The 26,493-nt window shown below is 46.6% G+C and overlaps 1 protein-coding gene across 1 annotated transcript; it reads right to left on the reverse strand.

Annotated features, from left to right (window-relative positions):
* Positions 1–2,380: 2,380 nt before the first annotated feature.
* On the reverse strand, positions 2,381–4,178 carry LOC144102608 (uncharacterized). Its single transcript, XM_077635834.1, has 3 exons — positions 3,988–4,178; positions 3,137–3,198; positions 2,381–2,783 (listed from the first exon to the last, which is right to left on the reverse strand). Exons 1-3 carry the CDS (start codon positions 4,176–4,178, stop codon positions 2,434–2,436), a joined length of 603 nt encoding a protein of 200 aa, XP_077491960.1. The 3' UTR covers positions 2,381–2,433.
* Between the last annotated feature and the right edge of the window lie 22,315 nt (positions 4,179–26,493).

Consider the following 26,493-nt stretch of genomic DNA (forward strand, 5'->3'; position numbering starts at 1 on the left):
TCATTGCAGCGTGTGCTGCATTGCACAACATCTGTCTTGGAGAAGCCCTGGCTGCAGACGAAGACGACACTACTGATGACCCTGACAACAATGGACCACCTCTGCTTGCCGGGTACTTGGCGGGGACAGGATCCCGCATGATCTACCTGCGTGGTAGAGCCATGCGAGACCGTATAATTGGCCTCTTTGGCACAACCCGTCCGCAGAGGTAAGCACACCTGCAGATGGTGCGGCGACAGCAGCAGCGGCAGCAGCAGCGGCAACAGCAGCACCACCGGCAGTAAGCCCTAGACCATCTGGCAGCTGTGGCTGCAATGACTCGCCGTGCTGGCGTGGCGAGTTGTCGTAGCCACTCTTGCTACGGGCAGTGCCATTGCCCTCTGTTAGTGCGTGAGCCCCGGTGTGATATGATGCCCTTGGCCACTGGTAGCCACATTCCAGCATTTGTAAATTACTTTTTCTTACGTGTGCTTGAAAGCCTCCAGTGGCAAGATATGAAGTGCAAACACCAACTGCTGCTCCACCGGCAGTGGTCACCAGTACGCCTTTCAGTGCATCAGCAAGCTTGCCGCACAGCTACTGCACTTTCTCCTTCTCAAGTCGAAATACACGCCGAAACAGCTCGTCCAACAAGTGAAATGCATCCTTGTACACCGTCTTTCGCCGTTGCTTACGTCGACCTGCCCACTTAGGCAAACAGTTGCTTGCGGTAACTATGTGTTTGATGAATGTGCACGAGGGAAAAGTGTGGTGTGGAGACTGCTAGGCACCAGTAAAGCGTTTGTTTTTGCACCACGTTTATTCATTGGTCACAATAATTTTTTTCGCCACAGCTGTTTATACTAGTTTCCCAACTGTACCACACAGCAGGGAAACAAAAGAATGCAGCATCAACAGTGATTTGCATATGCCTTGTCGAGTGCTGCGCAGAGATTGCACAAGAACAGTTGTATCTTACACTGTGGTCAAACGGGCGAGTTGGCTGTACATTTTTAAGGCGAACAGTGCGAAAGACATAGCCGGAAAGCACAGGAAACACAGGATTAGCGCTCGTCCTATGTTTTCTTTGCTTTCCGTCTAAGTCTTACGCGCTGTGTGCCCTTAAAAAAAAGCTTCATCTTGACTGCCAGCTTGAATGCTAGTAACCACAGGTTTGGTATGTTGTGCATACTTGTAGGCTCGATGTAGCCCTGGTTTGCACTTTGCTGAAACACATTACATAACTGGTGGAATGCACAGCAAGTGCTACACAAGACATTGCTCTTCGTAGATTTTACTGGACTAAAAAACCATGTTACGTGTAAAAGACACACGAGTATCACAGACGATGATGCCAACATGGCTGCGTTTGAAGTTGTAAAGGGACCCACAAACGAGAGCCATTAACATTGTTGCATCATACCTTTAAAGGCGGAGCTCAAGCGTCCGCCAAATTTTTTTTTTGCCTGCATTCAACACTAGTTCAGAAGTGACTTTGGACGAATGCTGGCAAGCCTCATTTTTCCTCGGGTCTACTGAGGATAGAACATGTAACAATGCACACAATGGACAATGTACGGAAAAGCAGGAAAAGTAATGCGAAAAAAAAACGACTCAGGAACATGCAAACAACTTTAACAGAACTTTAACAGAAGTGTTCAAAATTTATCCAGAATCCCCATATTATGATGCCCTTCATAACTGCAGTCACTTCAGAACAACTTTGCCCCACATATTGCACTTGCCCACATATTGCAATGAAAGAAAACAAGCACTAGAAATTGCACCTTGTGCACCTGCCACAGCTGCAGGTAAACATTTGAAAGGAATGAAAAATAAAAGAGTATAGGAGGCTTTCACACCTGGCAGAGCTTAAATTACATAACTGGAAGAAAATAAACAGTGTGAAGCATCCGGGCCTGCAGAGCTTACAAGAAATAAAAAAATGATGCTATGGCACATGGCAGAGATGATCTTGAATAAATACAAAAACTGAAACCTGACAGAGAAGCAGACAATGTAAATAAATATGAACACATAAAACAGAAATTTTAACAAGCAAATAAAAATAGTTCAATGAGTCTGCACCTGGCAGAGAAGTAAATAATGTTCTTGAATAAATATAAACATATAAAGATGTTCTTTCATAAAAATAAATACAAGCAAATAATGCACATAAATATGAACAATTCAATGTGGTGCAGGTGGCTCAAGCTGCTTTTGTAAGATTAGCGTCAGTAGGTTCACGTTCCGGATGAGCAGCTCTTGCTGCCTGTTTGACGCCTGCACAGCATCTGTCACCTCCCATATGGCCTGCATGTAAAAATACTTCCAATTACAAATTATTACTGACAACCAATTTTGAGATCCCGCTTAAGCTTTATGTAAAATTTCAGGTGCTGAGATATTTTGGACAAAGTATGGTTGTAGAAGAATCGTGTCAGTTTCATAAACTCAGCTGTCCCAACCACCTCCCACAAGAGGCGTCAAAACAGAAGTAGAGGTGCTCAAAAGAGAGCACTGATATTTATGCTTCAGGTGACGGCTTCGACTCTTCAAAGTGCAGTGTGCGCAGCGAGTACACACCTCCAGCATACTCTGCTGAAAAGCAGCGTCCTGGTGGTTCCGGGCGTCAGTAAGGGAATCCAAACGATGCGATTCATACAGCATCTGGCGCAGCACCTTATTGGCCCCATCGTCTCGCCGTCGCTTCCCAAGAAGGCTAGGCGTGGCACGCGTTGAGGGCTGCAGTGGGGGCTCTGGTGTGTGCTGCTGTGAGGGCTGCGGCGAGGGCACCGGTGTAGCTGTCGGGAAAGAAAATGTGCTCATCACGTGGTGGAATACGCAAAACATTTGGTACAATGTGTTAGAGGACTTGACATAAATATACAGGACAGCAATCTTGGGCAGCATTGTTGTAGCATATTTCATGTGCACATTTGCTAGACTGCTAGGAGATGTCACAGCCTCACTGCAAGAGAAATAAACATTCTGCACTGCGTGGCAAAGCCAGAGAGAGATAGTTTTGTGTGTACTGTAGAATCACTGCAGTATTTTGGCTACTGCTGCAAATGCTGCCAGTGAGTATAGTGCTATTACTTTCAAGCAGCTGCCAGAAAGGGTAGTATGGAGCTTGAATAATGGCAAGCCAACTCACGGTCTGTGGGGCTCCGTGTGTCTTGTCGACAACTTGCTGAGGCTCCCCGTTCATCTCCTCTGCTGTAACAGGGTAAAAGGTGCGGCTGATTGGTACTGGCAAACCATGAAACTAAAAGAGCACTAGCAAAAGAGAAGCAATCAATAATGATCAACCACTTGTCTATGCATTCCTGCACCTCCTCCTAGCCTAAAATACACCACAGATGGAATAAACAGTGCTAGCAAGGCGCAAGGCACAGACATCATGTTTTTTAACAGCCGACCCCTTGTTGTTGAGAATCGACGCAAGCTGGATCCACAGCTCGCGCATTTCAACAGCTGTGTATGAGTTTGTTAGGTCGGCAGAAGCCCGAGCCAAGAGCGGATGGCTCTCCGTAAACTCTATTATGATAAGCTCTTGCTCGCTCGGCATTCTTCGTGTTGGCGCCATTTCGAGACTATAATTCCCGCTTAGAGAATTGCAGCAGCGAACACAGCGGGGAAAACAAACAGGGAATAGTTTCTGCTCCGCTTTTCGAAAGCAAGGAATAACAGGGAAAAACCTTTGCCCTGAGTTCGGGCTAAAATGTTTTTACAGGAACATATGCGTGTGCTGCGCTGCAGCAACTTATAGCACAGCCAAGAACGACCGAAAACGAGCAAGGTTGTTAGCGTGCGCCCAACCACCTTGCTTGGTTCTTGCTCCTTCCCAACTGAATCATTTGTGCCAGACGTTTATGAAGCCAAAAAAGTTGATTTTATCCAGCAAGCCGTGCTTCGTGGACGTCTTGAATTTGCTAAAGTGAAAGAAACTGAACCCAAATCACATGCTTGGCATGTGGCATCTTTAAACCTATAACACAGGCTTACCTCAAGTTGTCTTCGTCGATTTTCGGGCCCGACGTTTCGTGCAGGTTCCTTTCTGGAGGCCCGTGACCTTCACTGGCTTCGATAATTGTTATCCGCTCACTTTGGACAACCAAATAGAACCTTGATTTCAGACGACGCGTAAAAAAGCGGGAACTAGCCGTGAGATCAGCTGCTTTTTTGAAGGCCGCCATGTTCAGTGTTTACATCTGCCAGCGCGCCCTCATGGCAACAAAACTTACCCACGAAAGCAGTTATTTGCAAAAGTGAATGTCCTTCTTGTTTTACTTCATGGCAGTGAGAGTAAAATACACTTTTATGAAAGAATAAAACAATGTTTATTTTGTTCACTGCGTGTTCTTAGAAAAAAGTTAGCATACGGCCCCTTGCCGTGCAAATAAACTCTTCCGGGGTGGCACCCTACTAGCCATTGGTTGATTCCTCGTTCCGTCACGCGTTGACGTCTCGCCTTGTCGTCATGCTGTCGTCATTTTGACGTAACGCTCTACAACTTTAGAGCGAGTTCCGTAATTCGGGCCCCGATATAATTTTTCCACGTTTCAGCTTCAAGAGCGTCTGCTCTTACTACTTACGTTCGTCAAGGACACGTCTGTTTGCAGGGAAGGTCAAATTGTCCAAGACAGTTGCCACACTATATCACATAGCAACAGTGGGCGCGTGAAGCCTCAGTTGTCACCCATACCCTCGATCCGTTTTACATATGTCAATATAGCGGCAATCGAAGAGGAACGCTAGGGACCCCCATTTGCATCAAATTTGGGGGCCGCCCGTTTTAGGCAGAATGTTCGAAATGCTGTCAAATGGCGTTTCATGTTCCTGAGGATAAAATAAATATGGAGATCGTTGTATCGCGGCCCGAAGAAAAAGGGCGCGAAAATAAGGGAAGACACCGGGCAGGGAGCCCAACTTCTGGTAACGGCGAACAAAAACCAAAGAGCGTTTATTTTGGATAAGCGGGTAAAACAGCACCTGAGTCTGCGATCTTCCCAGTGGGCAGCTGCCATGACCGCTGGTTCCTCTCGGTCAACGCTCCTCTGGTGGATGCATTCCATGTCCGGCCATCCTCCAGTCGGAAAGAACTCGGACCCAGCTGCTTTCTTATTCGCAAGGGCTTTAAGTAGGATAATCCTGCCTTTCCCGTACACACTGAGTTAAGAATTGGCACATAACTTCCCACCCGGAACTTCGGAACTTTCGCCGCTCTGCTCTCGTCAGTATAAGCCTTCATCGAAGTCTGCTTTTCCCGAACACGGGCACGCAGCCGGCGCATAGCCAAGGCAGGCTGTTGGAAACACTCCCTCGAAGCTATGCCCTCAATGTTGGGGCAGGTTCTGGGCTGGCAGCGATGATGTAACACAGCTGGCGAGACTCCTGTAGTGCGTGCGGGATTGCCCGGTAGACGGCCCAATACCCCACTATAGTTGACTGGATGCATTGGCCTTCCAAGGCAGAAAGTTGGATGACGTCCTTGAGACTTCTATTAAACCCTTCTACTATAAGCCATTAACTTGGGGGTAATGCACCGAGGAGACACAATGTTTGAGGCCCCTCCCCTTCAGGAAATTTTCAAACACTTGAGACTTAAACTGGGGTCCATTGTTCGAGACAAGTTCTTCCGGGTAGCCTTCACGCTGAAGACACCACACAAAAAATCAATGACGACTTCAGACGTCACTGTATTGGTGAAGTAAACTTCTAGCCACTTGGAATGATAATCTACGAGAGTTGTTATGAACTTCAGGCTGGCCTGCTGCACGTTCAAGGGGCGTACTATGAAATAGCCACATTTTTCCATGGCAGCTCCGGAAACGCAACAGGCTGCAGGGGTCCACTAACCGGTTTTGCCGACTTGTCAGCTGCTTGGCAAACATGGAAGCTTCTCACTGCATGTTCCACCTCTTTTTCCATTCTCGGCCACCAGAATTTCCCTCGAAGCCTTTGCTTCGTTCTCGATATGCCGGGATGCGTGTCATCTGCGAACAACAACACGGATGTCAAGGTTGCGGGCACAACAAGTCTTTCCTCTCTAAAGATAATGTCGTCTATTACCGAGAGCTCCTCCTTCGCCTTATAGTAGGGCATTAGCTCTGTGCCTAACAACTTTTTGGCCGGCGATCCTGATGCAATGCATTCAGACACAGCCTGTAAGGTAGCATCTTCAGCAGTAGTTGTTTGGAGTTGTCCTTTGGTGATACAAGACAGTACCACAGACACCACTTCTTCGTCCAACTCCGGCTCAGCTGCAGACGTGACTGCTAACCTCGACAAGGCATCAGCAACTACGTTATCACTTCCCTTGTGGTACACGATGTCAAAGTTGTAGACAGAAGCCTGACAGACCATCTTGCAATACGTAGCTGCCTCCTTCCAGAACCTTCAGACGACAGCAATATCACGAACGCCTAATTATCAGTTCGAACAAGAAACCGTCGACCTCACAAGTAAACATGCCAATGTTCACATGCAAAGAGACATGCAAGGGCCTCTTTTTCTCCTGCGGAGTACTTCCGCTCAGCAACTGTCAATGATCGGGATGCAAAGGCTACATACAGTTCGCAGCTCGTTCCCGGCCTGCTGCTGCAGCACAGCTCCGAGCCTTGTGTCGGATGCGTCAGTAGACACGACCACTGGCAAGTCTCGATCAAACATGTGGATGACACTGCATGACGATAAGGCTGCTCCGAGTGCATCAAAGCTATGCTGCGCTGCTTCGTCCCAGACGAATGCTTGTTCTTTGCACAATAGTTTTCTTATTGGCTCCACCACGAGAATAGTAACGCGCGATTCCCAAGAACAATCGTAGCGCTGACTCATACTTTGTCACCACGGCCCGAGTGACTGATTCCACCTTCGATTGCATAGGTGCAATGCCCTCACTGCTGACTTCATGTCCCAAAAAGGATATTTTGTCGACATCAAAAACACATTTCTCGTTCAATGTGAGGCCTGCGTTAGAGATCCGTCTCAGAACTTCTCGCAAATCCTCGCCATGCTCGCGAGGAGTCTTTCCCCAGACTATTACGTCGTCGATGTACCAATGTACCCGTCGGCACCCCTTAAGTATAGCTGACATCAACTTCTGAAAAGCTGCAGGTGCAGATGGAAGGCCAAATCACACTCTCGTGAACCTGAATAAGAATTCGTGCGTTAAAATTGTTGTGAGTTCGCGGCTCTCACTTGTCAGTTCTAGCTCATGGTACGCTGCTTTCAAATCCAGTTTCGAAAATCTGGGTGCACCTCCCAGCTGATGCAGCAGTTCCTCTATGTGGGGGAGGTGGAGCCCACCCACCCACTATCATAGCCTTGTTCACCTCTCGTAGGTCAACACAAAGTCTCATTAGGTTTCTCCACAACGACTATAGCAGACACCCATTCGAATGCATCCACTCGTTCTATGATGGCTGACAGTTCCAGTCGGTGCAACTCAGCAGACACACGTTCACGCAGGGCAAGCGGCAATCTTCGTATCTTGGCAGCTACAGGCTTCACCGAAGGACGAACTTTTACTCGTTGCACGAAACCTTTGGGCAGGCCAAGTTCACCGGAGAACAGCTGTGAAAACTCACCACGCAGGCGGGCTGGCAGCAGCGAAGAAGACTGCGACTCTGTTTGTAGACAAGACCGTGTATCCACTTCAATGCCAATTTGGAGATTATGTATGGCATCAAGTCCCAGAAACGATGTACCACGCTCCACGGCGTGAAAAAGAACAGGAGTACAAACTTGCTTGTAGGCTACATTCGCCAGAAAGCAACCCTTCATCGCAATCCCTTGCTTTGAGTAGTCCACCAGCCTCACTTTTGCATCCGTGAGTAGACAGCCGGAGAAGTGTTCTTTAAAACTTGCTTCCCTAAGCAGGAAGACAGACGACCCAGTGTCGACGAGGGGACTCAGAGTAATATTATTCACATTATCGTCGATATAAATACCTTTCCCGCGCATGCCTTCAGAACTAAGGTTGAGAACGGAGATTGCATTCGACGCTTACGACGTGGTCTTGCTTTTCCGGTTGACCGGAGACTCAGACTTGCCTGTTGACAGCATACAGATGCAAAGTGCCCGACTTTGTCGCAGTTGCGACATCTAGTCTTCTTTGATCGTCATTTTCGTGCACTGACACGATGTCTGGTAGACCCACAACGGTAGCACGCCGAAATGTCACTAGCGCTCCCACGTGCCGCCTTGTCAACTATTCTCTGGTCGACCGAATCAGCTGACAGCTCATTTAGTGCATGGCTTGTCTTTTCGATGTGTTTGCGAAGGTCTACAGCTCGCATCAGCGTAAGGCCTGTTCCTTCGAAAAGTAGACGCTCACGTATTTGTTGCGATGTTGCTCCTTCAAGTAGTTTATCTCGTACGGCCTTCTCGATTTGGTCACCGAAGTCACAGCTTGCGGTGTGCTCACGTAGTGCAGCGGCATACGCTTCGAAGGGCTAACCCGGAAGTTGACGACGCTGCCGAAAGCGGTGTCCCTTCATCAGTTCGTTGACGCTTGTAGCGAAATGCTTGTCAAGCAGTGAAAGTGCCTCGTCGAAAACATCGGAGCCGGGCTCGGTCTTGACATTCACGTTGATGAGCTCCAACGCAGTAAGTGGCGCCAAACTAAAATTTTCGCGGCCCCTCCAAGCCTAGTGCATTCAGTAGGATAGCTTTCCTGCGTCGATGTGTGAGGGCCTACCACCGATTGCCTCTAAGTAGTTGAGGAATGCAAGCTTCCTTTGTTTCCATGGCACTGATACAGGACCCGGCGTAGCAAGAAACGGAGGCGGCGGCGGGTTGCAATTGAAGAAGGCAGCCATGGCTTACCGGCATGGAGCGAAACGCAGGCGTCAAAAAAACAGGGCGACAATGGTAGCGCTGCGAGGCCTAACTTCCCGGCGCAAAGTCGCGAGCGACGGAGAATGCTGGAGCGGGCGACACAGGTTGAGCTCGCATCCTTGAGGTTGACGAAGCTTCGGGGCGATGCTGGCAGGCGTGTGCCTTACACAGTTTTACCTCGTCGCCAATTTATGTTGTATCTCGGCCCGAAGGAAAAGGGCGCGAAAATAAGAGAAGACACCGGTCAGGGAGCCCAACCTCCGGTAACGGCGAACAAAACAAGAGAGAGCGTTTATTTTAGGTAAGCGGCTTTTATACCCTCCGCCAGGAGAACACACAGTGTTCTTTGCACAGAATGAGTTCAAGAGGTTGCCAATACGCAACACGGAAAGAGCTACACCTAAGAACACCACAGAGATGAAGCCCAAAATATCTGTGGGATTCGCACCGACGACCTTTCCGCCCCGAAACGATGCATTCCGGGGACATCTAGACGGCCTTTATGGCCTAATCGTTTGTCGTAGAGGGTTCCGGATGTGGTCAAACGATCCGTCTTGTTGTAATCCACAAGTTTATACAATTCATTAACTGATGTATAAGGAGGAAACATACTGGACATAGCGAACGTGGCTGTAAATCGCTATATTAGTGCAAAATTTTTGAAGTAGATGGGGCTGCATGTATCTTAGGTGGAATGTTTCCGAAACAAAACACCCTCAGTTTTTTGTATTTTGTCTTCTCCACGTTTGCTGAGCACCCCGATCTGAACACTTGAACCTCCCGTAGCTAACGCTCTTACGTCCAAAACTGATCCAGTGTTGGCAGAGAATTTTTTAGCGGCTGTACCGTGCTGCTTATCATAAAATAGCAAAAAAAAAACACTTTACGACGTCGTTCATTGCCTTCGCTGAGAATTTCATGACAGTGACGCGAAAATATCGCTAAATATAAAGAACAGCGTATTCAGCCGAACGTGAAAGGCGGCGGCCGGCGTGTTTGAACCGATTTGAACATGGACGCCCAGAAATTCCGCGCGCAAATGGGCGTTGCCTCGCGCCTTCGCTTGAATTTCCCTGAGGAGCAAGAACCCAAATATTGGTCAGGTGACGTGGCGTTATACCCCGCGACGCTACAGATTGGGTGAGGAGTTGTGTGAAATGTCACATGCGACTTCCATAAAAGGGTGTACTTGTTCGGGTCTCCCCCTCGCCACCGAAGCAATTAACTTGCGCGAATTCAGGGACTCGCTAATGTGAACGCACATTTAATGCCCATTCAGACTTGTAAGCCGCAAAGGGCATGCGACCAGCAGTCGTTTGCGATCAGGCAGCAACTCAACAAATCAATTGCTCACACCTGCAAGGGTGACCTGCGGGCCTCCTTCTCGTTTGGTTCTCGGCCGAAATGAGAATTAAGTCTTGGGACTGACGTCTATCGTGCGGTGTCGAGAGTTTCGTCTGCTTTGGCGCAGTCTAGATCCTGCGCCCCCGCGCTCGGTCCTTTAAAGTGCTCTGGTTCCAGTGTGACAGTGTGCTACGACAACCTGAGCGAACAGGAGGATGTCTGGCGGTTTTGATGTGCACTACGGTCATAAACATTAAGCGTCATAACAACGTAAGGGCGCCCTTCTCGGGGCCGCCATGCCAGCCGGGATGCCGGCCGCCAGCATCAAAAAAATTCGACTGTAATGTTTGTTTAAGTCCATACTGAGCCGTTGGATACAGTATCGTTGGCCACTATTGACTTGTTGGTAGAAGCGACAACAGGAATACAAACAAATGTATTCCCATAGCGCCTTCAGTTGCTGCTGCTCAATTGCGGCTCTCCTGGCCTCAGCTCTCTCTGCTCCTGGAAGTGCTGCGGAAACCGAGCATATGTTTATTTTACTATGAGACGAGGTTCGCAGTAAAGCGATCACGAGAGCAGCATCTCAGCGCTAGCCAATTCCGAAGTGAACTTAGCTGCTGCATCGATGTGAACCCGCTACGCTTAGCGACGACTAGGGCAGCCAAGAAGCAGCGCGTAGTCCAATGCCCTGCGCGCCCGCGGGCGGCGCCGTTGCCGAAAGCTCGCTCGCTCACTGATTGGCTCAGCAGCTTGCGACTTGCACTCGGAATGCTGGAAAATCGAGCAGCGAGCGACTGGCCTGCGACTGAGCGATACTTTATGCCCACGTTTGCAGTACTGATGAACCACTTTTAGCGCCCACATGCTTGGGCTATCGGCTGCGTTGCGGCGAGTCTTAGTTAAGATCGTCCGCGACGCCATCGTCACCGTTCATGACGTACAGGTGAGAACTTCAATTCCAGTACGTGCCAAAACAGCTCGTATTTATCGTAACGATTCGAACTCGAAAACACGGCTGCTTCGCAAGTGGGCTCTTCCTTGTGAAATTACGCGCGATAAGTATGCAGCGAGTGCGAGCCGCTATTGCATATTAGCTAAACTGTGACGCAAGTATCGAGGTAGTTTTCTAACGCAGTTGATATCAAAGCAATCCGCTTGTACCGGTCACAGATTAAGCTGTTAAGTTTCATGACCTCCGGAGAACGTGCCAGTGTCGCGCAAATCAATGCATCGCAGCTGCTATCCATCGTGCCAATTGCGTTCAACATATCCCCGATATTCGCCAAATTGTGATACGACGCATTTCTTCGCTTTTTTTGTTGCAGCTTGGTGATTTTATCTGGCTTCAAACGAAATTGCATTCAGTCAACAGCGTCGTCTGCGCCGTCGCCTGCTAGCACATCTGGGTCCCTTCAGGGGATCACAGGATCGCAGCTTCTGCTAACGACATGCCAGAAAGAGTAACTGCAAGCGCATTGATATTCTTAAATAATGCAAAAATAAATTTCAAAAATACAGCGCCTTTGTTGTGAACATAGTTTAAATATTCGTGGTTTAAAAAACAAACTTGTTTGTGGGTTGCATTATTTCAACGAAGCGAAAGCGCAGCCGTCGGCGCCACGATGCGTCGTGTTTTGTATTATTTCCCTCTTTGTGGCATTGCTTGAGTGCTTGTACGGAGGACACGTGTGAAAAAGAACTCATTCAATAGGAAGGTGAGCAGGAGTGCGTTAGGAAGGCAACGACAAGAATTACGCCCTGTTAACACTGGCGAGTTTCAAAGGGTAAGTCATGAAGAAAGGCTGTGCTGCGACGTCTTGTCATCTTTAAAGGGAACGAAGACTCCTGCGCGGTGTTACTAAGCCTGGATGAATCATATGACCTGTGAGTGCTGCATTGCGTTTCTTTTCTACTGATCTGTATTCACACGCTCTCTTTGTATGCGGCTATATAGGGATGTGAGTGCAGGCAGTCTGCATGCGGTTGCCGTAGCTATAATACGGCGCCAAAATAGCAGAGCCTATATCTTGCATGCATGACAAGTGTTGTTCTCATTGTCTTTATGTGCGTTTAGTACTCGTGTGCCGTGACAAATAAAAATGGCACGATATATCACAACCGAGTTACGCTGTCGCTTGCTAGCGCTTCGACACTTAGTGCAAAAGCATGGATTTGCACTGCGTAGAAGACGATGAGCGAGAAGTGCCGCGCGACGGAACGCTCGCGCTAGGCCAGCTGTGATCAGACACAGCATTATTTTGCTCAGGGTTGGTACTTATCGGATTAGCGCTTGTGCCTTAATATTCGTCATACTAAATTCTTCTGAGACAGTGATCGCATGCGAAAGGCTGGTGCATATTCCTCGCCTTGTCATTTGTAAACTAACCTGTGCTACCCTAATGGAACAGGATATGAGGCAGTGTTATGTCCAATTTAGATCAATCTACGCCTCTCCTGAGCAGTAAGCGTCGATGCTTACTCTTCTTCTGAGCACTGCGAGCTGTCGAAGATGCAACTGCACACTTATTTAGGATTTTACCTTTTTTGCTATATCCCTAGCTTGTGCGGCCCGCATTCAAGTCGTTCGCCATTGTCGAAGGTTTGTTTGTTACTTATTTCCACTTTGTTATTTATTCTCGGTTGCGTGCTATCAGCTGTGCTGCCGGCAATTCTCCGAGCTCGGAACTCTTCCCAGGCACGGAATCCTACCCACAGACCCCCAGTCACCATACTCACCAGTGTTCTTTCGTGTTTTTTGTTTCTGTTGCCCTTACTTGCATTGAGAGTCGACAAATTTGTGCAGTTTTTATTTGTATGCAGATTTGTTAAATGGGGGGGGGGGGCGCTACTAATTTTTGTATGGTGCTAAGCTGTGATGTGAGATTTCAGGCTTTTTCTAATGAAGACGTGCTTTTTTCCATTCTCTATTCTCATTTATCCTAGGCAGACTGGTCGCAATATTCAGTTTAATACTTAGACATTGGTGCAAGCCACCATGATGGGATTTAATGAAAACCTGTGCTTCCTATATTCAAATTGGTGTGCGGTATTTCAGCCAGCTCATCTTTCAGTGTGGTTATGACAGTCATCCTGACTCTGCTCAAAAAATGTATGTGGGTGCATTACATAAAATCTGTTCAATGTGGGTGCAATACATAAAATCTGTTCATTTCTATTGTCATGGGCTAGCTAATCGCTTTTTATTTACTTATATTACGTCTAAATTTAGTTTCTAAAGCAGTAGACAATTTCCTCTCTTGTCATTCAAGACATTGCTACAGCCACTGACAGCTGTTCCTCTGGATGCATCTATTTGCAGTTGCCACCTGTCAGCATCTATTAGGCCATGCGTGCTTCCTGCTTTTGGCCGTGTCATTCCTCCTGAGCCGTTCATGGTAGTTATTCTTTTTCAGTGATGCATGCGTTACCGGCCTATATAGAAAAATAATTTCAACATAGGCTTGCAGCTATGTTTAGGAATGCACGAAAACTCTGCATGCACTTCACAGCAGTACCTCAGCTTATAATTACAGGAACTGTAAACTAGTACAAAATCTAGTCGCTCATGTTGCTCTTGAAGCAGCTGCTCTTAGCTTAAAGGAGTTGAGCCAGCTTCAGGTGCTTTGACATTGCACACCTGTTGCCGGTTACGCACATGTGTCCTCGAATAGGCCCTATATATTCATTTATCCCTTTAAAAACGTTTTGCTCTACAATGATGGTGTACCAGTATTTCTGATACAGAGACCAAAATGTCCGTCTGTAATGTACCATTGCACGATGACACGAATCCTTGTATGGTATAGCATCCTTGAAATGCACTGGCCAAACTGCTGTCAGCACAGATCTTATGCTGGTTTATTCCCACGGCATATGACCATAGTGCACAGTTTGTACCTCTACGTTCTTAAAACTGCATCCTTGAAAAATTTTAAATTAGTTGAAAGAAAACTGAAGGAAATGTCACAGTAACTGACACACATTTTGGTGGACACTTGAACCATGATGTAAGGGAGGGATATAGGTTGAATTGAAAAAGAGGTGCCAAAGCAGAGGGCTAACGCCCTTGTTAGATGCCCCGTTTTTAGTTTAACATATTTCTCAATTAACACGTTAACAATTAAAAAGCACATAAGATTAAAAAAGACAGATTATTTGCATTTCAATTATAATGATTTTATGCAAGAATTACTCTGAAATTCACATAGCTTATGTTAACTGATAGGCGATCATTAAGCAGCTGTGCATTTTTGTGCATTGCCTACTCCAGAATACACAAAGCCTGTGTTAATTGACAGGTGACACAGCAACGATTGCGACAAAGCGTACGAGCACTACACAAGACACACTACAGAAGACAAGACAAACTACAGAAGACAAGACAGGCTGCAGAAGTCAAGACAGGACAGACTACAGAAGATAGACTACAAAAGACAAGACACACTAGAGAAGACAGGACAGACTACAGAAGATAGACTACAAAAGAAAAGAGAGACTACAGAAGACAAGACAGACTACACAAGACATGCCCAAAATACGACTAGACTACAGACTACAGAAATTTTCTGTCTTAGAGTTCTCTAGTGTGTTTTGACTGGATGGTTTCCTCTTCGCCGCTTTTAAGCTACCTCCGTTCTCTAGAGCATTCTCGATGCGCTCCATATTATATTCTTGATGTCCGCTATCCCCCTCCCCCTTTGCGCTTATTTATTAACTTGGATAGCTCTGCTAGTTCTATTCTGTCTCTAGGGTTAGACGCCCTCATGATTAGGCGTTTCAGAAGCACATATTTCGTCTCCTGAGATAGCTTGCCGGTATTCTGTGGAACCGTCCTTCCGCGTACTTCTGGTGCGCACTACGTGATGATAGCTGTCAAAATATTCTTCATTGTATGAAAATTACGATCGCCTTCCTCAGTTAAAGCTGCATTTCTTATCTGTAGCGATATCTCGAATTCCTCTATTTTCCCTCTTCTAGTATATAATGGACTTCCTCATAACTAGCTTCGGCCGTTCAGTCTTTTAGTCTAAGCATATTCGACGCCTTATGATTCTGTGGTCGCTATAACGCACTTTTCGAAGACGTCCACGTCCTTGACGATGCCAGGTTGAACGCATAGTAAGAGGGCAATTTCATTTTAAGTCTCACCATTGGGGTTTTTTAAGGTGAACTTCCTGTTCTCTCGTTTGCCGATGAAGGTATTCATGATTCGTAATTTCTATCTGCGAACTCCACTAGTAGATCTGCCTTGCTATTCCTGGAACATATCCTATAGGCACCTACCACCTGGTCGCCAGCCTGCTTCTTGCGAACCTTCGCATTGAAGTCGCCCATCAGTACAGTGTACTGTGATTTCACTTTATTCATTTCCGATTGCAAGTCTTCGTAGAAGCTTTCCACAGCCTGATCCCCATGACTGGATGTAGGCGCGTAAGCCTGCATCACCTTAAGCTAGTACGTACCTCTCATTAAGCCGAATTACGATAGCTGCCACTCTTTCTTTAATACTATAGAACTCCTCTACGGTGCCAGCCTTATCCCGATTAATGAGGAATCCCATACCTAGTTCTCGTCTTTCAGCTAATCCGCGATAGCATAGTATATGCCCTTCCCTGAGTACTCTGTGCGCCTCACCTGTCCTCCTAACTTCACTAAGCCGTATGACATCCCATATAATGCCCGCTAATAACTCGAACGGCAATGCTAGGCTTGCCTCACTGGATAAGTTTCCAGTGTTAACACGTTTCGTCAGGCTGGTGGGATCAGGACACGTTTCGTCAGGCTGGTGGGATCCGACATCTTCGCCGCGCTCAGTAAAACGAGCAGCGCAGCTGTTTCGATCTTCATGGCTGCTAATATCTACGAAAGAAGTTGCGGCGTCAAGTTTAAATTTCGTTCACTGTTTTTGGACTAACCTTTATTTCGTCACCTTTTGAAACTCTTCGAATACTCTAAGTTCTAGAATCTGCGTTAAGCAAAATTTAAAATCATTTCATCCACTAAAGCCACTCGTTTTGTGGAACTAGTTGGTATTTTCACTATTTTGTGATTGTCCTAGGTGTTGAACAATTTTCAATTTGCCCAGCTTTCTTTCCGAGGTGTAGAATAAGCCAACATCAACTGGACTACCGGCAATGCTTTATATGCATGGCATCTAGATCTGGAATTTTCAGTGCCCGCTGTTATATAGGCTACCGGTACTCGCTTGGTGCTACCCGTGCCGGCTAGCAGCCCGCGCCACCCAACGCACAAAGCTCATAGTATTGTAGAATCGCTCGGTACTGCAGGATCTTACAGCCATGCCTCTTTCTAGAAATGTTTTAGCACAGCCGTGCGGCTACTACGGACAATACGGTAGCGTGTCACCATTGCACCTCATGCGTCGTGCTTGCTCTGATTTCTATGTGGTCGTAGTCAACGTAGTTCGCCTACTTATCATATTTCAGCGCTAAATATCTCGGGTAAGGACGGCAAATTACTCCCGACGTCCTGCGGCTGTAGTGCCGGTAAAGGAAAAAAATGGGAGCATGGAGTATCTTTCGTGCTTTTAGTTAAACAATCGACGTTTTGGGAGTTCCTGTCACTGAAAAACGGTACTGAAAGCAATCAGTGATGGGCTGACATCAAGAAGCCAGAAGTTGATGAAGGGAGTAATTACTGATTAGCTTGAGGATAAGCTAAAATATCCAACTTGATGAAATTGGTATAAGGAGCAAAGTAAGTGTTATTTCCAGCTGAAACCAGTTGCTACCAGCTAAAATGAACTTCTTTAATCCAGTGTGGTCATTTAAGATTTCTTCACCTGGGAGCAGACGTGTGATATTTCTGAGCAACGAAATGAACTGATAAAATGTAAAATAATGATGCTTTTTTAATCAAGGCTGAAGAGACCGTTCGCGCATGATAACAAAATTCACGAAAACTTTAGGCATTTTCGCAATTTTTTTCAGCGTGCGTCCAGACATTTTCTAATGCTTCATGCGCTTAGGTTTCTTTAACGCACTTTGGGCTTAGCGCCATCGTTCTCGTAGAAACAGATTCCGCCGCATGAGAGCCTTCCCCGTGTACTGATATTTTCTGAAATCAGCATATATAGGTTTTCGAACGAACAGGAACAAACTGGACATAGCTGTGAGAGTTCTCGCTCAAAACACATTAGTTCCGAAGGAATTTGTTTCCGGAAAAAGTTTGTACTGATATACTGATCCCCTAGAGAGAAGACAGAGTGTAGCTTTAAAAACGCAGCTGAGAAATAAAAGCGGATGGTCACCTGTGCCGCGAACAAAACGCTTGATCCATAGTGTGCCCCAACGTGAAAACAGAGCGAGAGCCGCCTTCATTATAGGTGCATGCAAATTGAAGTCTTAGCACTAATTCTTCGGTAACCACCAAATGCTTCTTGAGATGCAGTGTTTGCCACGTCATGAGACTAGACCAGTGAGATCGAGCTCCTTGCAAATTTCCGCATTTGCATGCCTGAGCGCAACGACAAATCTTTAATATTGGCTCTCTTTGAAAACACCGACCTCAGTAGCACCCGCAGCCGCGATCGCGTTTAAGTCGTGCCAGTTCGTGCGACGGCGAGTTTATCCTGCGGCAGGTACGCTGTTCGCCGCAAGAAGCACCTCATCAGCGCCGGAGTTCCGTCAGCCCGTTGCCTACAAGAATGAGACTTCAATGGCTCTACTGCCAGACATCAAAACGGAGAAAAACGGGCAATACAATGACCTTATAATGGAAGACCTGGTATCGTGGTATTGTTCTATTGTCTTTTCTTTCTTCTATTGTCAAAGCGCATCTTCACTTACAATCCGAAATAAATAGCAGTTGGCAGGAAACCTCACCTGGAAACTTCTCCTTTACACAGCTTCTTCTTTACACTGCACTGAATTTTTGAGCACCAACTTAAAATCAAAATTAATGATTGATCCTTATTCCGCCTTTGGGCCTTTTTTGTTGAGGAGCCAGATGCAGTTTTCGTACTATATATGATATTTCATTCGAATTCGGTCGTCTTTTATTGCTGCCGCAGTGGCTGAGTGGTTATGGCGCTCGGCTGCCGGCACGAAAGACGCGGGTTCGATCCCGGCCGCGGCGGTCGAACTTCGATGGAGGCGAAATTCTAGAGGCCCGTGTGCTGTGCGATGTCAGCGCACGTTAAAGAACCACAGGTGGTCGAAATCTCCGGAGCCCTTCACTACAGCGTCCCTCATAGCCTGAGTCGCTTTGGGAAGTTAAACCCCCATAAACCAAACCAACCAATTCGGCCGTCGACAGGCACTAATGAACTGATAGCGTTGTCACCGAGGTGAAATGAACAGCATGCAACTAAAACAGAATTATCAGCACAAAACAGTAGGATAAGAACAAGAGCAGGCGGCCTTGTAAACAGTCGCAACGAGAGCGAATTTTTCCCTTATACTTTCTATTGCGGTTCCATATTGCATCCAAACCATTCTTTTAATACAAACAAAAAAACTAGGTATACGAAGGAATGGTTCAATAAAACGATATAACAGGTCGTTTTTTTTTTCAGAACACTTCAATATCTAGATGGGCACCTTTTCTGAATCATTCTCCTTGGACGGCGGCAAAAGGCCGGCCACTTGCACATATCTCCTGATAACTTTTGTAACCGCTTTAATTTTACAAAAAGTCTTTGAACAGGCAATGTGGCGAGATCCACGCGCCTACAAGAAGGATAAGCCATACAATTTCAGTTAGCGTTTTTGCGCTTTTGGTTGGTTAGGTTGCGGGTATTGCCATTGGCGTTGGCTCGCAGTGAGTTCTCGTATAGCCGCTGGAAGCTGATCGCGCTTTGATCTCTCTCAAAATGATGTGATGGCAATTTTTGTAGCGAACTACAACCATGTAGCTTCATTTCAATCGCTTACCTTTTCTGTGAACGAAAAACGTGGATAAATCACTCAACTTCATCTGGAGTGTGTGCCCCTAGTATGTGCCCGGCAGAAGCGGCGGTGAAAATATATGACATGTGATTACATTATGGCTCGGTTATCCAGGCTATGAATCTTCCTCGTTCATGAGGCGGCAACCCGTGAAGTGATCGGATCTAACAGTAATTCAACGGAGTGACTAAGCCATAAGACTGTTAGTGGCTTTCAGAAGTCAATGTGCATATGGAGCATAAAGCATGCAAGAAGTTCGAAAGAATATTTGGCCGAATAAGTGGACATTAAGTGCATATTTTTGCAGAGGTCGTGAAGTTTCATGCGTTAATTAGGCAGGAAACCGGCGCCTTCTTATAAAATCGAATTTTATGCAATAGCTTGGTTGTCTCCTACAGCACCAGTTGTTCCCTGCCAGAAAAGATCAAATTGCCTTTTTCATGCAGCTCTGAGCATATATATAGTAAAGAGAATTTGTAATAGAGGTTGTGCTGTAGAGTTTCATTTTTCATAACAAGCCGCAGATAATCAAGCTGAGCGCCCACAAGATATCCCGCACGGTGGGAATAAAAACAAAGTGTATCATTTGTGCCCTTTTCTTCCTATTCCAAAGAAGATGTACAACTTTGCACGTAAGAAAGATTGGCTCGATATTTTCCACTAAAAAGCAGAGACAAAATTACAAAGCACACGAAGACATATTTTCTTTTGAATAACTTTAGATGTGGAGGTCCGGTTTGTTGTCCAGAAAAAAGGTTTCGTACAACGCAAATGGCATTTTGCACTTTCCGTTAACACATATCATGGCCATTTAGGCCGAAGAACTTAGAGTGATACAATGGACTTAGGACGAAGCTAGGCTAGGCCGCTGTTTATCATTTTCCGCCTATGCCAACGTGTTTAGCGTGTAGTCTTTCACGAGTGCTTCTTTCCGTCTTCATAACTCTTCGGAATTAATACTGTATAACTTCAGAGAAAAAACCGCGTGAAGAGCATTGAATCAAAAACCTTCGTGAAATCATGCAACCTGAAAGTAGTGAGTGAGAACAATTTTTTTTAATTTGTAAACCGTTCTTTCAATTCCAGCAAAACTAGACGCTTGCGAGAGGTAACTGGTCGATGTGTGTTTGTACCTCTTGTGAAATAAACGGCTCCTGATAACTGAAAAACCATCTTTTCACAGGTGTGTTACCAAGAACATAAAACACGTGAAAAGAAACGACAACGCCAATCTATGAACTCCATGAGAAATCCACAAGAATTCATTAGCAGCAAGAATGCTTCGGTCACATATGGTTACAAGAATGCCACCCGACAAAATGAGCGGAATCAATCTTATCGTTGCATGACGCTTTGGAAGAACTAGAGCTTGACCTCTCCGTCTTTCGTAGTGCAAAGCGTGCGTTGAAAAGATCGAACTCTTCCTTGTCTGGTTTTGCGCCCTCTATTGGAAAATGACATTTCTCGCAAGCAACGTACTCACTTTATATGCCAACTAGTTATTATGCTAACTCAGAGAGGTTGTAAAAAAATTATAAGTGTGTTCTGGTATATTTTGTGAAACATAAAAAGAGACATATGACTGGGTATCACGCGTATCTACTACTTAAACTGCCTGCCAACTGCAAACAACGGCTTCTTACAAGAAATACTACAATGCGGCTGCGATTGGAGTAGAATGAAAAATTCGTGGTCATTAATTTGTGAAAAGTGTAGCTTTCAAAGCGACCTCAACAGCCTAAAGTTTCGACGATCATTTTCACCGAGCCAAGCAGCGGTCATACTCTGGCAGTAGAGAGAAAGTGGGAGAATTTAACACACAAACAGACTAGAAAGGAGCAACACAGATTATGTAGTAATCTATTCTACGCAACAGGAGTTGACGGGATAGTTGGGTCATACAGAAATAAGGAGTGATGATTATGGATTTTTATGGTGCAAGGGCATCTACGGCCAAAGATCGGCATGACACAAGGTATTTTTCATTTCTCAAATTAGGCTCAAAGACCCATTTCCCAAGCATTTCACCCTAAAGAAGCCGATTAACGGACCAAGGGAGAGCCTGTACCCATTGTATCACCGATGGGTATCCGGCGGCACTGGGAATCGAACCCCCCACCTTCCGTATGCGAGGCGGATGCTCAACCACTAGGTCACCGCTGCGGTTGTAGAAACAAGGAGTTAACTCAGAGAACGGCCAAGACCACAGCAAGGAACACAACGACACCTAGAAGCGCTGATTGTCAAATGTTCACAATCCGCGCTTATAAGTGTTGTATGTGTTCCATACTGTCGTCTTACGCTTTCGCGCAGTTAATCTCCTAATTAAATAATCGAAGCTAGGGTGGCAAGGCCTCAGAATGCGGCGAAATATTGCAAAACCCGATTCCCTGAATCATCCGTACTACGTGACAACATTTCACCCGTTCTCTCCCTGTGATCACAAGCAGTGACGCGATCAGTCGGGTTACCTATACAATCGAAGTCACCCTTTATGAAGGCGCGTTGCTCACAGTACAGTAAACTAGCCGTGCCTTCAAAGAGACCATTGCGTTCTACCATAGCAATGGAAGCGCATATATTAATCAGTCGCCATGACCTCCAATATTACAGACAATCTTGATTAATAACCACCCACAGGTCACGATGATATCAGCAACGGCAGAACAAAGAATGCTTTCCGCAGAAATCAAAAGTATCCACAAAAATGTCCCCTCAGCTCCATGCGCCTTGATAAAATTCTAATCCGATGAAACAGACAGTACCGCCTTCTCTATCTCCATCAGGCTCTCAATTTTCTTTTCTTGGAACAGCATCAAGGAGCTTGCTGTAGAAAGTGCACGTAAATTTTACACAGACATTGCTCTAACGCAATAATGGCGAAAGGGGGCTACAGCGCTGCCGGATTGTAGTTAAAAGAAAATAGTGATATGGACGCCATTGAAACCGCTTTTGAAAAGTGCTGGCCGTTTTTTGCATTTTTCTCGCACCGTCGTGTTTAACTTTCTATTTATACTGACATTTGCACCATTTGTTAGAATTCATACGCCTAACACTTTGGACTAAATTCCCGTTTAGTGCCTCCTACCGAGTCATTTCTTCTCAGACGCCAAGCGTCATGACGCTACAATCCTAAGCATTTGCTGTACGTTTCAAAACTGGCACTGTGTGCTGAGTCTGCTACAACTTCGAGGCATGGCTTCCAGACATCTATGGCTGCCAAATGAGCTGTTCGAAGGCACGAGCCGAACTTGAGGGCCGGAATCACGGTTAGAAACACTTGCAAAGAACATCGGCTTTCTCTTGCATCGTGTCCTGCAACGGCACAGAAAGTGCCGAGAAAACCGTAATTTTCTGCATGCCCCCGTCATTCGAAGTCAGACTAATATCGCTTTATTTGGAACGCTGAAGATCATCACTCCCATTGGGCACTGTACGCTCACGCCGAACTTTCCTTACGCGATTAATCTCTACATCTTCGCATTGCTAGAGGAGCCGCGTTGAAGCTATCCTCCATAATTTCTTTTCCAGGAAAGTGCTATTATAATGGCTCTTTATACAGCCCAGATGATAACTTCTGCGATACAAAGCAATGCGTGAAGCATAGTTGCATCGAGGTAAAAGGTACCTATGGCTACTTCTTCGGGCGGACGTAAGTTTATTGCCAACAGCTATCCTGCTTGGGTAGAGTTGCTTAACATGCGTCACATTTCCCGACTGGAGACAGCTTAGGGAAAACTAATGACAGGTAAATTAGCAAAAGCGGTGTTTTACGAATAAAACGGCAAAGGTACTTCACCGACCACGCTTGGTGAAGACTCGCATCCTCTACGTCGACGCCACATACAAAAACAGCGTTGACGCGACGTGACCTGACATCAAAATGACGCCGCCGCTCAGCAAAACCACACCCACGTACCTCAGCCACGAACAGAGCATCCGAAGGAGCCGAGACCGGACTCCAAGAGCAACTTGCAATGCCACAATTCGAGGACACGGAAAAGCGTCCTCAAAGTAGCCGTTGGCGGTCGCATGGTAACTGCTGTAGTGGACACAAGAGCCTACTGCTCTGCCATTAATTTACCGTTTGCAGTTGAACACAAGAAAGCGATCAGCCGCCGCAGTTGCACAGTGGTTATGGCACTAGGCAGCTGGCCCGAAAGGCGCGGGTCTAATGCCGGCTGCGGCAGTCGCATTTCGATGAATGCGAAGTTCCAGAGGTTTGTGTGCTGTGCGATGTCAGGATATATTAAAGAACCTCAGGTAGTTGAAATTTCCGGAGCTCTCCCCAACGGCATTCCTCATAGCCTGTGCAGCTTTGGGATGTTTAACTCTTATAATGAGAACCAATAAACCAATCAAAAAAGTGGTCACTTGGGACGCTCCGCAAATATACACCGCTGGAGGCCACCAAGTTGCACCGTCAGGGCTGTGTACCGCAGGAAGAAAGTTCAGCAAAGATACCTATATGGCGCCCTGAATAGCTGCGCAGCAATCTTCCAGAGTCGTGATCTTATACGTCTAGACTAAGTAGCGTGTGATAATTGACGTTGAATCCAAATTCATCACGTTTTCGAAAGAAGAAGCCCAACCTTCGAAGGGAGCACTAAATTATCCCGTTGTGTTGAGTGTACACGGGGAAGACGGTAGCGTACAACCCCGCTTACGTCATCAGCCCGAAGGGTGCCACTATTACTGAGAACCTTGAGGGCATTGTTTAACGAAACACGCAATTGCTCTTAGACCTAGGACCGGCCATTTCTCAAGGTAACACTCATTTCTGAAACGGAAAAGACAGGGTTATGGTGAGAAACTTCAAGGAACACTGACACTTCTACAGTGGCATAATTATTGCCTTAGTCGAACTAGCCGACGTTGGATACGCCTCCGCCCTCTACGTTCGATCCGCCCCAGATTCGTGAAAGAAGCGAGCTCGCCCACTTTCGACATCACCCCCGCAGTACCCCAGAAAAGATAGGAGCATATCCTCACTCATATTCAAAGTTACAGCGAATGCTTTTAGACGTCGTCCGATATCCGAAAAACATCTATTGCCAAACATCGCATTGCTAATGACGAGCACGCCAGGCCTCTCTACTAAAGCGCCTTCTGTGAATCCTCTTCTGCACCAAGCGGAAGAAATACTTCGTGACGACGTTATGAAGACTTCGATGAAGCCCTGGGAGACACCACTAGTTCTAGTAAGAAGTAATGCCGCCACACTCCGGCTCTGATTCGATTGCCCTTGCTTGAACAACATAATGAACAAGGATGTCTACCCTCCTCTCCCGCATCGCCGACACATCGGACTGGCTCTTTAACAGAGAGTACATCTCTCCGATTGGCCCTCAAGAGCGGCTACTGGCAAATTTAGGTCGATGAAAGAGGCCAAGAAATAACCGCATTCGCAACGTCGCATCGCAAATTCGAGTTCAGTGTGATGCCATTTCGTCTATGTTCCACACCAAGTACATTCCAACTTGTCAGGAATATAGTATTGACTGGTTGATGCGGAAGATTTCTCTAGTGTCCTCAGATGGCATCATTTTCTTTGGCTCGAACATTGGTCCCCACAAAAAAGGCTTCGAACAGTGTTGGAAGCTACGAAGTCATCCGGGCTAATTATGAAAGCAGAGCAGTACAACTTCGCCGATGCAGGGCTGCTGTTTCTGGGCCACATTGTAAGCAAGGATGGAGTATGACCGCATCTAGAGAAGACAGGTGCTGTCCCACAGTTACCGCTGCCTGGAGACAAGAACGCTGCGCGCAGATCTTGGGACTGTTGGTGTAATAACGATGGTTTGTCAAGAATTTTTCGCCAACCCTCTGACTTAACGCACAAAGGCTGTCATGCTATTTAAATGGCTAGCACGGCAAGCGGAAGCCGTCACATAACTTCAGCGTCGTTTAGAGTCTTTTCCCGGTCCTTGGGCACATTGACAAAGAAATAATAGGAATTTAACGTAGTAAAACCGAGAAGGTGTTCAAAAGCATGTGTTTAGCCTGAGTGGCTCATGGTTTTGCTTTGAAGCGTCGTTGTCACGTGTGGCAACGATATTCGACTCAGGTTAAGTTCTGATAGGGGTTAAGATGATCTGATCTGTTCGCGCCGCAGATGGAAGTTGATAAAGGTGATGATCTGCAATGTACAGCGCGACGGCAATAGCATAGTGCTCTGGTGTACTCACCTGCGAAGCTGATCTGTTCGGGCCGCTGCCGGTTCGAATCTCAGTTGCGGCACTATTCAGTTTGTTTGTTATTTATTCATTTCTCACAGAAGAAACTTAGCTTAGCGTAGATCTCGCTCGGCGACGGCTTAGGGCCATAAAATCGGCTGACAACATTCATGGATGTGGTTGGTGAGCGAAAGGCGAAAGATTGGTACGTTGGAATGGGGAAACGCCTGAGCGTGTCTGAGTGCTGTCGCACGAAAACGCCGAAACAGAAATTCACATTGACGCAAGCCTTGTGGGCGTAGGGGCCGTCCACACTGAGAAAAGCGACTGACTGGAAAATGCCATCGCTTACGCTAGCCGCTCCCTGTCGAAGGCCTAGGCTAACTATTACACGACCGAGAAGCAATGTCTCGCCATCATCTGGGCTGCGTCGAAGTTGCGTCTCTACTTGTACTGAGTACCATTCGATGTGGTCAGCGATCAGCACACTGTGCTGGCTCGCCAATTACAAGGTTACTTCCGGCCGCCTCACAGCATGGAGCTTGCGCCCTCAGGAGTTCTACATCACCGTCGTCTACAAATCTTAATGGGAGCTCACCAATCTGGACTGCTTATCTCGAGCCTTTTTTGAAAACCCGCTGGAAATGGACGATGAGGACTCTTTTTTTGGGACATATAAGCTTCGGTGATACGTTGGCCGCATATGAAAAAATACTGGGTATATTGTAACGACGTGGGAAAGGCCTTTACCCTGCTGTGGGCGTAGTCAGGTTGACGATTATAACGATGATGGAGCTGCAGTGAGATCGCGTAGCACAAACGCTCGGACCCCGGCCTACATTGTCGAAGGCAAGGCTTCTACACCATAAGCACGGTTTAAGCACGGTCCTCTTTCTGTATGCAAAATGGCAACACATCTTCCCACATTTACTAGAAGAAATTCTGCAAGCTTTGCACGACGAACCGACGTGCACTCAGGGCGTATGCTTCATCGCACTCCAATCTACAGCCACCGCCGCCAGTTCTTCCTCCCTGGCGTTCAGTGCATCTAAGCGACAACAAACCAACTGATCTACGTCGGCCATCATCTTCCTGCGCGACATCGTCGTTTCGCGACCGAATTACAGAGGAAGACGCCAATCTGCCGCTTGGCTCCATCGTTTTGTACGTTAACGCAAGCATCATGGCCTGCGAAACAACAACGACAGTTTACTGTCCTTGCAAGCCTGCCCTGAACA

This window comes from Amblyomma americanum, chromosome 8, assembly GCF_052857255.1.
Source record: "Amblyomma americanum isolate KBUSLIRL-KWMA chromosome 8, ASM5285725v1, whole genome shotgun sequence".
Taxonomy (NCBI): domain Eukaryota; kingdom Metazoa; phylum Arthropoda; class Arachnida; order Ixodida; family Ixodidae; genus Amblyomma; species Amblyomma americanum.

Bases quoted from the DNA above. Each gene is read 5' to 3' on its own strand.
- LOC144102608 (XM_077635834.1), bottom strand. From the start codon at position 4,178: ATGGCGGCCTTCAAAAAAGCAGCTGATCTCACGGCTAGTTCCCGCTTT. The intron at 3,199-3,987 runs GTAAGCCTGTGT...ACCCTGTTACAG, and splicing joins ATCGACGAAGACAACTTGAG to CAGAGGAGATGAACGGGGAG. The intron at 2,784-3,136 runs GTGAGTTGGCTT...CTTTCCCGACAG, and splicing joins CACACGGAGCCCCACAGACC to CTACACCGGTGCCCTCGCCG.